A 13,156-nucleotide genomic window follows, 5' to 3' on the forward strand; every position below is an offset into this window, starting at 1 on the left:
TTTTTTTTCCTTGTCGATTAACCACTTGGAATGCAATTCCGATGTAGTGTTCTTGGTTCACAATATGATAAATTTAAAATTCATTATAGTTTTGTTTTTTTATAATAAATAATATATTAAATATTAAATTCATATTTTACTCATTTATATATAATAATATAAAATAAAATATGTTTTAAATGATATTATTATTGAGTGAGCTTGAAATCTATTTTAATTAACATGAAAAAAATTATTAATATGTATTTGATATTTATAATTCAAACGTAACTTTAGTATGTGGTTTTTTTTTATTTTTCCGAAGAGATTTACGTATAACATACACAAATTGGGACGGAACCCACATGGCACAATATATCAATTCAGATCATTCTTAAAAGAAATATAATTCAAGAATCCAGAGACTGACAATAATATAAAGTATTCAAGTATGGTTGAGGATTAGAACTGTTATCATTCAATATAAGATAAATATATTATTTATTATTATAATATATTGTTAATTACATATATTACCCTGAAAGCCCTATGTGATTACTGACTTTTCATATTTTCTAACTCTTGAATACACATCCTCATAGAAACACGTATGAACAATGTTGCGTGTGATTAAGTTTTGAAAACATTAGGATACGTGTGTTCAAGATTTGGAAATTTAGAGAGTTAATAGATAATTTTTTTCATGAGAAATTTTTAGCAGGGATTTCAAAAACCCTAATATATATATATAAGAGCATATTTATTAAAACTCGTTGTCCGTTTCGGATTTATCATGATTCACAGTCTGTCGGCATTCCAAAATCGCTAATCTAAATGTATCAATATAAGAAGTCCATCAGTTGATGACTATGACTGATAATGAGTTTCACAAATCAACGACAGTATATTGAGTTGGGATAAAAAGGAAAAAGACTGTTATATATATTAAAGAATGAGGAGAGCTGGTTTCTGGATGAACTTACATATGACAGCAAGTCCAGGAAGGTAGAAACACATAGAAGAATCCCCATTACAAGAACAAGATCCGGGAGTCTCAAGAATGAGAAAATCTGAGTGAAATAGAGGAAAATTTTATTATATATAGAATTATTTTTGCAAAACTCGGGTATCAATCTTGTAACAGTAATAAAACAAGTGTGGCTATTCTCCCGTGGATGTAGGTGTTCTTCCGAACCACGTAAATTCGTTTATGTCTTGCTGTGAATTTTTTCTTCGTTGTGTTTTGATTATTTGTTACCAATCTCTATTCGAGTTCAATATTCAGGTCGAGATTCTTGTGTTCATCATTGATAATTAGTCCAAGACTAATTCCAGAATTCTTATCAAGAAATCAGAAGCTTGATTTAACAAGTAGCGCCGTATGTGGGAATCGAGCACAAGATGGGCTCGGTGAAGTTTGATATCGAGAAGTTTACTGGAAGAAACAATTTCGGATTATGGAGAATTAATATGGGAGCAATCTTGATTCAACAAGGCCTCATTGATGAAATAAAGAAAGATGATGGATCATCTGTTTCAAACAAGGATGATGGATCTGATAAAGAAAAAATGAAGAATTATATGATGGAAAAAGAAGAAAGTGCTATCATTCTATTTCTCAGGGATAAACAAGTGAGGGAAGTGTCAAAGAAAAAAAAGATGCTGGAATGCGCCTTAAACTCGAGAATCTGTACATGATCAAGTCCTTGGAAAACTGATTATACATGAAACATCGACTTTATTCATTTAAGATTCGAGAGGAGAAAAGCCTATTGGATCAGATTGACGAATTCATCAAGAACTTGAATGATCTTGAGAATATCAAAATTAAACCGGAGGAGGAAGACAAGGTACTAATTTTACTCAGTGCTCTCCCAATGTCCTATGAAAATTTGAAAGATGTCATGTTATATGGCAGGTAACAAACAATATCTTTGGAAGAAGTAAAATATGACATTCAATCAAAGGAGTTGCAAAAGAAAACTAACAACAATGATGAATCACGTGGAGAAACTTTGATTGATTGGGGAAGGACAGAAAGGAGGACTAACAAGGGATTCAAGGGTAGGTCTCGATCAAGAATTCAAGGTATGTATATAAGTGCTTTCATTTTTATAAGGAAGGGCACTTTAAACAGGACTACCCAGACATGAAAAAGGGCTCAAGAAAAGACCCAAGAACGATATAGAAACAACTATATCCTTGTATGGATATAAGTCAGCAGAAGCGCTAGCCATTACAGATCAAGATTCTACTGAAGAATGGATGCTGAACATAGTTTATACATTCCACATGTGCCCGACTAAATATTGGTTTGAGAAACTTGATGTATCAAATCAAGGGCTCGTTCTTTTGGAGAATGATAAATCTTGTAGCGTCAAATGGTTATGCACCATTAGACTGAGGATGCAAGACGGAACAGACATAATCTTGCAAGATATGAGGTGTGTTCTTGAGCTCAAACGTAATCTAGTATCCCTTGGTACTTTAGAGTCAAATGGTTACTCTTTTAAATCTGAGATGAGATGCATCAAAATAACAAAGTCGTCGTTGTTTATGATGAAACTAGTAAGACAATTTCTTTGTACATCTTTCCGTGAAAGAGAGTGGTAGGTGGAGCTTAGATGATCCAAAGCAAGCTAGACACATCCAAGTTGTGGCATTTAAGGATCGGGCGTGTGAGTTAGAGAGGGTTAAGTGAACTGTCAAGAAAAAATTTTGTGTGGAGATATGATTCAAGGTTTAGAGGCCTGTGAGTATTGTATGGTGTTAATGGAGAATAAGTTTGACAAGAAACTTAAACATTCGAGGACTGATAACGGGTTAGAGTATTTTTCAGAACAATTTAAGGAGTTTGCAGATAGAAAGGAATTACAAGGCATAGGTCAGTTGCAAGGATACCACAACAAAATGGATTGGCAGAGCGCATGAACTGCACATTACTTGAAAGGGTGAGATCGATGATATTAAAAACTGGTTTACCAAAGTCTTTCTCGGGGTGAGGAAATAACCATAGCATGTTATCCGATCAACAGGTGCCCATCAAGTGCTTTAAAATTTAAGACTCCTATGGAACTCTAGAAAGGAAATCCTACAGACTGCTCGCACTTGAGAGTCTTTGGATGCTTGGCCTATGCGCATGTAAAATAAGATAAATTGGATGTGAGGGCTCTTAGTTATATTTTTATAGGATATCTAGAGGGCGTGAAGGGCTAAAAAGTTTTGAATCTTGAGTCCACATGACCTCGATTCTTCAACTCAAGAGACATAAATTTTGATAAATCAAAAATGGGATACACCTAAAGAAACAACAACTCCTTGACAGAAGAGAAAAATGACTTGGATTTACATATATGTGGAGAACCAAGGAGAGAATGAAACAAGGACTTGGTGAACGTAATGATGATGATAATGGTCACAATGACATAGAACAAGAAAGATAACCAGAAGAAAAAACCAGTGGTTACATGCTTGATAAGGCGATTGAGTAAGAAGAGAAATAAGGCTACCAAAAGTTTTGCACAACCTGATATAGTCTCCTATGCTTACATCTATTGCATTCATTTTGTAGACCAACTTACCAGATAATCCATGGAGTTTTCCCAATAGAACTATTTGTTTAGATTAATTGGATCAGTAGTGTCAAATAAAAAGATTAAATAGATTTTGGCTAATGCTCTGTCCAAGGTAGCAAGTCATTTCCAATTTATGAACTTGGGAACGTCTTAAACCCTTGCCTTTCGTGTATACATGTACATGCATTTCAATTAATTAACTTTTTCCGTATAAGAACAGCTCAACTTAAAATCAAATGTATTGATCTACCCCAAGTTGAGATAGCGAACAAGCTTACTTTTTTTAAAAAAAAGAAAGTACGGTTCAGACATAAAATTACGATTTAAGTTCAATCTATCCTTAGAGCATTGTCTCAAGTGTGTATCAAACAATCCATATTTTTCGACGACGATGGAACCAACATCCGCTATCCTACGGTTTCACTGGGTAAGCCCCAAGCTAACATAGTAGCTTGCAAATTACGCTAGTCAGGTAAATCACACTAAGTAAACTCAGTGAATTATATTTATGGTCCATGATTTTTTTTTTATTGAACCCCAGAATTAATGAAAATCAACTGATAATCTCAAGGCTAGCAACTCATTAATGATTAGTTCAATCAGAACATTTGGGTAGTGCCATAACACATGATCCAATGGCTACAAGGGAAGCAACACATATTTCATGTGATTCAATACATTGAACAATGCCAAAAAAAAAAAAAAAAAAATATAGGGCCTTTTTATGATCATTAGATTAAATGTTTGATGTTACTTTAAGGATATGGTGAAATCGTTAGATTATTTTATTTAAATTCATAAAATAATTTAACTATGATCAACATATTTCATTAATAATAGATATGCGAGGTATGTCAAAAGAAAATAAATCAAAAATATTATATTATGATTGTGCGTATATAGATCGAATTTAGTTCTTCAATATTTTATATTTCTAACAGAAATAAATTCTCATTAACCTTGGTTCAAATCAAACACTTGTTCCTCACTTCAATTTCCACCCGTTATGATTTATATATAATTCAAAATAATTTTCGTTAACACAAACCCAATCTTCCCATACTTGTGATTCATGAAAATAAAAGTTGTGATACTGACTAGGACAAAAATTATATATGGATTCGAGCATTTTCAGTCTCAAAACATATTATTACAAGATATTTTTTTTCCTAAAATACACAAAATAGTACCCGTTATTATCTTATGCCGGGGAATAATAGTTAACCATGATAAGAGAGTAATTGAAACAGTATATTTTGAGATGATGTACGATTTAGAATATTGAAATTGTGTTGTTACCATCAACTATGAATTTTGATAAAACGACAAACGTTCGATCCAACACTTTATTTTTTGAAAAACCTGGTTATAAAAAATCATACAATTTTTTTTAATAATTTGGACATGACTTTTTTCTTCACTAATTTCTACACTCCTTGAACACAATTTGGACATGACTTTTTTCTTCACTAATTTCTTCAATAATTAAGATCAACCGCAACCTCGAATGAATTAAATGTGGAGTCGATATGTCCACTTATCATGTGAGCCAATGGCCCAATACTTTCTCAATGGTTTGGATTACTTTAATTCACTTTAGCAAGGATTAATGAATAACTAACATGGAAACCCTCCTCCAAGTTCTTTGTAATTTGACAAAACATTTTGAATGGGAATTCTTTATGTTTTATGACATATACTTTAAATTATAATATAAAATATAATAAAAAATTATATAAATTCGTAAAATCTAGATAATGAAATGTATATAAACTTGCAAACAATTAAATCAATTTTTTTAATCGTGTTGAAACGTCCACTACTCTTTTTGCTTAAAATGTACTAGAATTTTTTTTAAACCTAACTTGAATAATCGACCGAAATACACACATACATATATAAAATATTTTTGCCATCATTTAAAATAAAACCACCAACTAATATTTGAAAATCAAAAGAAATAGTTTAAATCGTAAAATCGTCAAACGTTACCAAACCTAGGAGCAATATTTGAAAAGTATAGGTCATACTATCAACCTCTCAAAAACCTCTCAAAAGCATAAATAAAAAGTCATAAAAATCTTTAACATAAATCATAAACATAAATGCAGAAAACTAGAAGCGCTGGTCCTCGGGGTCATGTGCACCTTCAGTCCAGCAAAGTCAACCATCAAGACCTCCAACGTCATTATTATCCAACTCACCTGCATCGATCATACCTAGTGAGTCTAAAGACTCAACACACCATAATCTTGATAACGAGTAATACATATACAGATAACATGCAACAGTGAAAATACTTGTACGTAAAATAACATTTTCGTGAAGATGCATATACTTAAATATAAACATTTTCATAATATCACAAACATATTCATATTATCATCAACATATATATATATCCTTTTTTCCTTTCGTAGAATTCAGATAGTTAATTGTGACTTTCGTGTTCGTCTACGTGTTGGGACGATGGATCCATCTACATGTAACCACAGTACTGGACGTCGGGGACATCAGCGACACTCTCACCCGTCAACTGAGCTTTGGCCTTACGTATTACCATATCATCGTATCAGTCACAATTAAATAACTTCCTTCAACGTTTCGTATTCTCATCACTTCATAAAAATTAAACATGCATATAACTTTTTTCTTTTAAACCAATCATGCAACATATCTTTTAACGTTATCGTTTCATCATAAAAATCCATAAACATTTGAAATAAACATTTTAGCATATAAAACAGCATTCAGGACACTGCTAAAGCAAACAATATCACAAACGGTTGGTTGGTTGGTTTATTTTTAAACGGTGCAAAATATTTCTATATATATGTGTATGTGGTTCCGCCAAATGGTTTAGAAAAAAAATTTCTAGTACATTTTAAAGAAAAACGAGTAGTGGACGTTTCAGTCATTCGGTTTTGCTCTTCTGCTAGACTGGTAATTCAGTTTGCTCATCTACTAAACTGAGCCAAACTGATGAGGTCTGCTGAAATCAGCAGCATGCACAAAACTTGTATTTTCATTGTCATTTATCTACAACATACACTCTGATTCGTACTTTGACATGTGAATATTATTTATAGATCATCGTCTTAGTTTTATAACGCATACTAAATCGTTTCATTTTGAAAACCGGGATGATCATGATTGCAACCATCAGTTTGCTTAGATAATAGCCGATTTAGCCCAATTGACGTGAAATACAACTTGTCCCAAATTGAGTTTTTCGTTCAGTAGTATTGGCTGCTGGTCATTTGCATCATCGAGCATCAGCGTGAAAGCACTTAGGCAGAAATCCCATATCACAAAATCACGTGAGAGATACTGGCTTTAAATGGGCATTTAACAACCATTTTTGACGCGTTTTAAAGCTGTGAGGTCACTGGACAAAGCAGATAATATCACAAGCGATATGAACCGTTACATTTGGTATCAGAGCAGTGTGTGGACACCGCATGTTGTGAGGCGTTTTAGAACCGTGAGTCCGCAGGACAAAGCGGATAATATTACAAGCGGGTTGAGTCGTTACATTTGGTATCAAAACTAATGTGTGGACCACGCACATTGTGACGCATTTTAAAGCCGAGAGGCCACTTGCCAAAGCAAACAATATCACAAGTGGACTGAGACGTTATATTTGGTATCAGAGCCAATGTGTGGACGTTGCACGTTGTGATGCGTTTTAAACCCAAGAGGCCACTGGCCAAAGTGTACGAACTCACAAGTTGGCTTGGTCGTTATATTTTGTATCAAAGCCAGTGTGTGGACGCCGCACGTTGTGACGTAATTTAAATCCGTGAGACCACTGGCCAAAACGGATAATATCACAGGTGGGATGAGCCGTTACATTTGGTATCAAAGCCGGTGTTGTGATGCGTTTTAAAGCTTTGAGGCCACCTACTAAAGTGGACAATATCACAGGTGGGTTGGGCCGTTACATTTGGTATTAGAGCCAGTGTGTGAACGTTGCACGTTGTGACGTGTTTTAAAACCAAGAGGACACTGACCAAAGTGTACAATATCACAAGTTGGCTGAGTCGTTATATTTTGTATCAAAGTCAGTGTATGAACGCCGCAAATTGTAACACATTTTAAAGTCGTGATGCCGCAGGCCAAAGCAGACAATATCACAAGTGGATTGGGCTGTTACATTTGGTATTAGAGCCAGTGTGTTGACGTCGCACATTGTGACACGTTTTAAAACTGTGATGCCACTAGCCAAAACAAACAATATCACAATTGGATTGAACATTTACATTTAGTGAATGCCCTTAAGAGAAATCTCACATCGTCAAACCACAGAAGAGGTGTTGAGCAATTAAATGGACGTGTATTAATTCCTTGTGACACATTTTAAAGCTGTTATATCACCTGCTAAAGCGATCATTATTTGTATGAATGACCCAAAATATCAATGATCTTGTGTTGACGAGATTTCAGGTGCAATGTAAATTATTAATTTAATTTTTTTAGATTATTACAAAATTTTAAATATAACTCATTAATTGTATTTATGTGATATAATTGATAATTATTATAGAATGAGAGTTGATATTTACACTCTATTTTTTGTTATACAAAATAGAATGTCATTGATTTATAAAATAATAATAATATATATATAGATATATCTATATAAAATTAACGTCATCAATGGATTTGGGAAAGGATAAACCCAAAGCCAAAGAGAGTGGCAGTGTGAGGCAAATGGAGTCAATAATTACTAAATAGGGATTAGAACAATTTTGAGCAAAATCTGATTCCTTTTTGCCTTTTCTGGTGCTATTTGTGGATTTGCAGAAATAGCAAGAAACAGCCTTTTACCACTGTAGATTCTTGCAGGAATTTAATATGCCGCCCCCTCGAATTCGACCATGTTTCTTTCTTTTTCGAGAAATCAGCTGAAATAAAGAGGAGAAAGTTTCCATTTTGATGCTTCAGTACTCAACCCAAAGCTTCGAATCCAAGATTTCCATCTCTCTCCCTCTCGAACTACCCGATCTTGAAGACGCCATTAACGTTGACTTGGTGCTCTGCACTTGTTATAAGCCCAAGAAACATGAGCAGAAACGGCAATAGCAGTAGCTTTCTTTTCCCGAACAACAGCAGCGATATCAAGAATATTTCAGCCGAGGGGGAGTTTTTGAGGAGCAAAGAATCGATGGGGTCGGATTTGTTTGGGAATCAGCAAAATCAAGAGCATTGTTGTGGGTTAGCGAGGTATCGAACTGCTCCGGGTTCGTTTCTCGCAACCCTTCTGGAATCCACCACGGACAATAGCAGCAGCACCGGTGATGATTCTGAAGCTCTCTTTTCTGCTTTATTGGATAACGGGCACCTTGATCTGAACCAGATGCAGTGTTCGATGAAGCAGGAAATTGGCGGGGAAATGGGGTATGTGGGATCTTATTCTGTGAGAATGGAGAGTCAAGCTCATAAGGTGAATAATAATGGCTCAAATCTTGCTAGGCAAACGAGTTCTCCTGCTGGATTTCTCTCTGGTAGGTTTCTTTATTCATTTTTTTGAGGTTTCATTTTTCCTTTTCTTTAACGTTGTTTTTGGTGCTGGGATTTTGTGTACTTTTCTCTGGAATTGCTTGTTTTGTTGATTGTTAGTCTGTTTTTATATAATTATGCTACAAATTTTTGTCTCTGTATCTCAGGATATACAATGAACCCGTCTGAGAGCCAGAATAGGCAATTCTAGTTTCAAGCAATTCATGATTTGTGCTTGTTTTCTCACTTGATTATTCATTATATGTTCTTGCTGCTGCCGGCGCTTATCGGAATTCGATTAGGACGAGACAATTTAGAACTTGGATGGAGACCCTCTGGTCAAACCTGGCTCCGCCACCGATTGGTTCTATGTTTCAATATTCTTGTACAAGTATTAGTCACTAGATTCCTTGACCGAAAAACTCAATATTATTGTTTCAAGCAGACGGGAGTTTGGTGGGAATTGGTACGAGGGGTGATAACCTGTCAAATGGAAAAGTTTTTATATTTCATTTATAGTTTTTGCCCTGTGTATTAGTGCAAAATATTCAAAATAGGCACAAGTTGTGTACTAATACTGGTTAAAACATGTATTTTCACCTCAGAATTAGGTTCAATGGGAGGCTTGGGAAATTACAGAATCCAAAATCACGCGGAACCCAATTCATCAAGAGGTATGAACAATCAAATCAACTTTTCATCGCCCCCATCTTCAACAACCTCAAGATTCATGCCTGCAATACCCGAGAACTGCAATGAGAGCATAATCACAACTAGCTCCGTAGACAAACGATCGGCACACAGTACACACATTATTGACAGCAGAGAATACGAGCGGTGGAACGATTCTTCTTTCAATGTCTTGAAAAGAACTCAAGATGGTGATTTGAAGATGTTTTCCGGTTTCAATGGATTGGAAAATCAGGTCTAAATTCTGTTTTCTTTCCATTTTCTTGATTTTTTTCGTGGTTTTATTGTATTCTGAGTGTCATTTTTATTTGTCAGAATGAGGAAATTACTAGGAAGAAGCCTCCAGGGTTAGTTCATCATTTGAGCTTGCCAAATACATCTTTTAATACTGTCGAAATGCAGAAGTTCTTGCACTTTCAACAAGACACTGTACCTTGTCAAATCCGGGCCAAACGAGGTTTTGCTACTCATCCTAGAAGCATAGCCGAAAGGGTAAATAACCTATTGCATAGTGTAGGATCGACTTTTCATGTGGTTGTACACACATGTATAACGATAGTATTCAAATCTTTATACCGTAGAACAACCCAAGCTCTTACAGCTGTTAGTTGCATTAAAAAATATTTTCTTTAACGGTAATAACATAATTCAAATATTTTAAAACATACAATAGCCTCAGTGTTCTGGTTCAATTATTATACCATATAGACATACAAGGCGAGCATTTGTTACTCTCTGACATGTGTATCATCAAGGTTATCTACAGATTAGATGTAAAATTCGTCAACATTTTGGTGGCGAAAACATTTTTTTTATATGGTTTTGTAGATGAGACGGACCAGAATAAGTGAAAAAATGAAGAAGCTGCAAGATCTTTTCCCAAATATGGACAAGGTACATGTTAAATTTTCTAGTCCGGTTGTTGGAAAATACACTTGCAAAGGCTGGTCATGTGGACCTCTTGTAAGGGATGACATCTCGTGAATATTTAATAGTGACACAACCAAGGCCAGGTGCCGTTTATATATGGCACTTGTGCATGCACCAGGTGATCTTCACCCGATGCCCCGATGCTCTCGAATCGCCCCTGTATTTTTACGGGTCGGATGCAATGTGTTGGGGGGGGGGGGGGGATTCGAGGGCGGGGATTTGTCCATGCTTGAAGGGTGTAGATCAATCCGTGTATAGCATGGACAAATCTGCGTACTGGCAATCGATTTTCGTTCAAAAAATTTGTTGAATTTGATCAAAATGGTTAAATATTCTATTGGTCGGGTTGAACAAAATTCAATTTTATTGATCTCCTTTTCAGATTAAACTCTGTTTTCTTTTCTTTTTTTCCCTTAATTTTTTTATAATGTTATTGGCAGCAAACAAATACATCAGATATGCTAGACCTGGCAGTTGAGTACATCAAAGACTTGCAAAAACAAGTCAAGGTAAGAAAACAAAAAAACCCTTCAATCAAACTTCCACCTCTTCACATGAAATTTCTCATCATCATCTTCATCTTTTATTTCATCCATCATCATGTAGATACTCACGGATACGAGGGCGAGGTGCATCTGCTCACGAGGATCGTAAGCAACAAATACTACCGCGACTTAGTCGTGTCTTTTGACAACACATTAATATTGCTATGGCTCTGGACAAGAACACAGCGATGATGTTGATTCATGGCTACCCGATGTGCCAATATTACCAGCATTTTATGTGACTATGTATTAACCAGATAGGTTGTGGAATTTGCAAGACGTACTATATGGGAACTTAGAATTGTTTCGAATATGATGTATACACGGTGATTGTGTATATCATGTGTTGGACATAGTAGGTTCTATGACTGGTTTGGGAGGTCGTGTTTCCCCTTCGCCTTCTTCTATTTCTGTTGTAACTTTGGTACTCTGTATAATGTATACTTTTCCAGTTAAAAAAAAAAATAGCAACCAAGTGGTTTTGTAAATGGTGGAAAGTGAAACATGTGTTATATAAATGTGTGTAAGAGTTAATTGATTTAGTTTTTTNTCATATTTGAAGAAATATAAATTTATATCTAGTTTTCAATTTCTTTTATAAAAAGATTAGCTTTAGTCAAAAAGTTGGGCTGCCCCTCTCCATGACCAAGGAATCTAATGGTGTTAACTACTAACAATGACAATGGGACGAGACGAGTGAATTTGTTATTCTCACTTTCGTCTCGAATTATATCTCAGTCCCAATATCTGAACCTACCTAATTGGGGAATCCCTATCCACGAATCCACGGGGATCAAATCCCCGTTCTCGAACCTGCTTGAAATACCAAATTGTTTCAATGAAACTTCATGTACTCTTTGAATTAGCCAAAAAAATAAAACCTTTAAATATAATCATAAAAAAATTAATAAAGTATCTGACAAGAGTTTATATCAAATATCAAATACTCTAGCAAAAGGATGCAACTCAAATCCTCAAAGAAAATATTATAAGCATCGTATCAGATAAAAGCAGTCATACAAGATTGGAGAAACAACTACTATCATCCAAGACAAACTTATAGAAATAGGTCTACAGATTCATTTTATCAGAAATGATGTTCACATAATTGAATGCAGTTGAAGACTTTTGATCCTTCAATGCAGTTAAAAAAATAAAGAAAGTATTAGAAACAATTTAATTTGAAACTATTTAATACCTTGAATCCCATAACCAATCTCGAGCAAACATCAAAGTCTCCACAGCTTTAGGATGTATTCCATTATGGTGAGCACTTAAAAATTTCTCACTAGTACTGAATGTTGATTCAGAAGCAACAGTTGTCACATGAATAGCCAACAGATCTTTAGCAATGTAAAATGGGATATTTGATCCCATTCATTTTCCACCAACATAAGATTCAAAATCACTTGTATTTCTTGGCAAGAGTGAATCTTTGAAATAATAATCCGACTCGAACTTCTCATGTTTAGTACTTGTATTAGAATCCATGAAATTCTCGAGTTTATCAGTATAACTACTACGTTTAGGAAGTGGAGACCTTAAAGATGAAGATTGTGAATCTTTCACTTCCTGAAATTGTTTGGATTTTTTCTTCTACTCTTCTACCACGTCACACAAAATTTTCTTAAGTTTTTCAATCTCAAATGAAGATAAATCACCATAAACAAGAGGACAATAGACTGAATTGTTTTCATCTTGTACATCGGATCTAAAATGCTCACAATTGCCAATAAACAATGAATCACATCCCAATATTTTTCAAACTTTACTTTGTCATTGTTTTCACTACATTATCATTATCATGCGAGAGAAGCCAATAACTAATTGTTTAATAAGCTAGTTGCACGTAATTGTTTTTGTATCAAACTTTTCCATTAAATGCCAAGAACTTGGCCAATCATTCACATTCTTTGCAAAACATTTACATACATA

The 13,156-nt window shown here is 34.7% G+C and overlaps 1 protein-coding gene across 1 annotated transcript; it reads left to right on the plus strand.

Moving 5' to 3' along the window:
* The first annotated feature begins 8,214 nt into the window (after positions 1-8,214).
* Positions 8,215-11,689, plus strand: LOC140984604 (transcription factor bHLH130-like). Its single transcript, XM_073452147.1, has 6 exons — positions 8,215-9,061; positions 9,662-9,981; positions 10,062-10,238; positions 10,575-10,640; positions 11,117-11,185; positions 11,283-11,689. Exons 1-6 carry the CDS (start codon positions 8,620-8,622, stop codon positions 11,328-11,330), a joined length of 1,122 nt encoding a protein of 373 aa, XP_073308248.1. The 5' UTR covers positions 8,215-8,619; the 3' UTR covers positions 11,331-11,689.
* The last annotated feature ends 1,467 nt before the right edge of the window (positions 11,690-13,156 follow it).

Source organism: Primulina huaijiensis, chromosome 9, assembly GCF_012295235.1.
Source record: "Primulina huaijiensis isolate GDHJ02 chromosome 9, ASM1229523v2, whole genome shotgun sequence".
Lineage (NCBI taxonomy): Eukaryota > Viridiplantae > Streptophyta > Magnoliopsida > Lamiales > Gesneriaceae > Primulina > Primulina huaijiensis.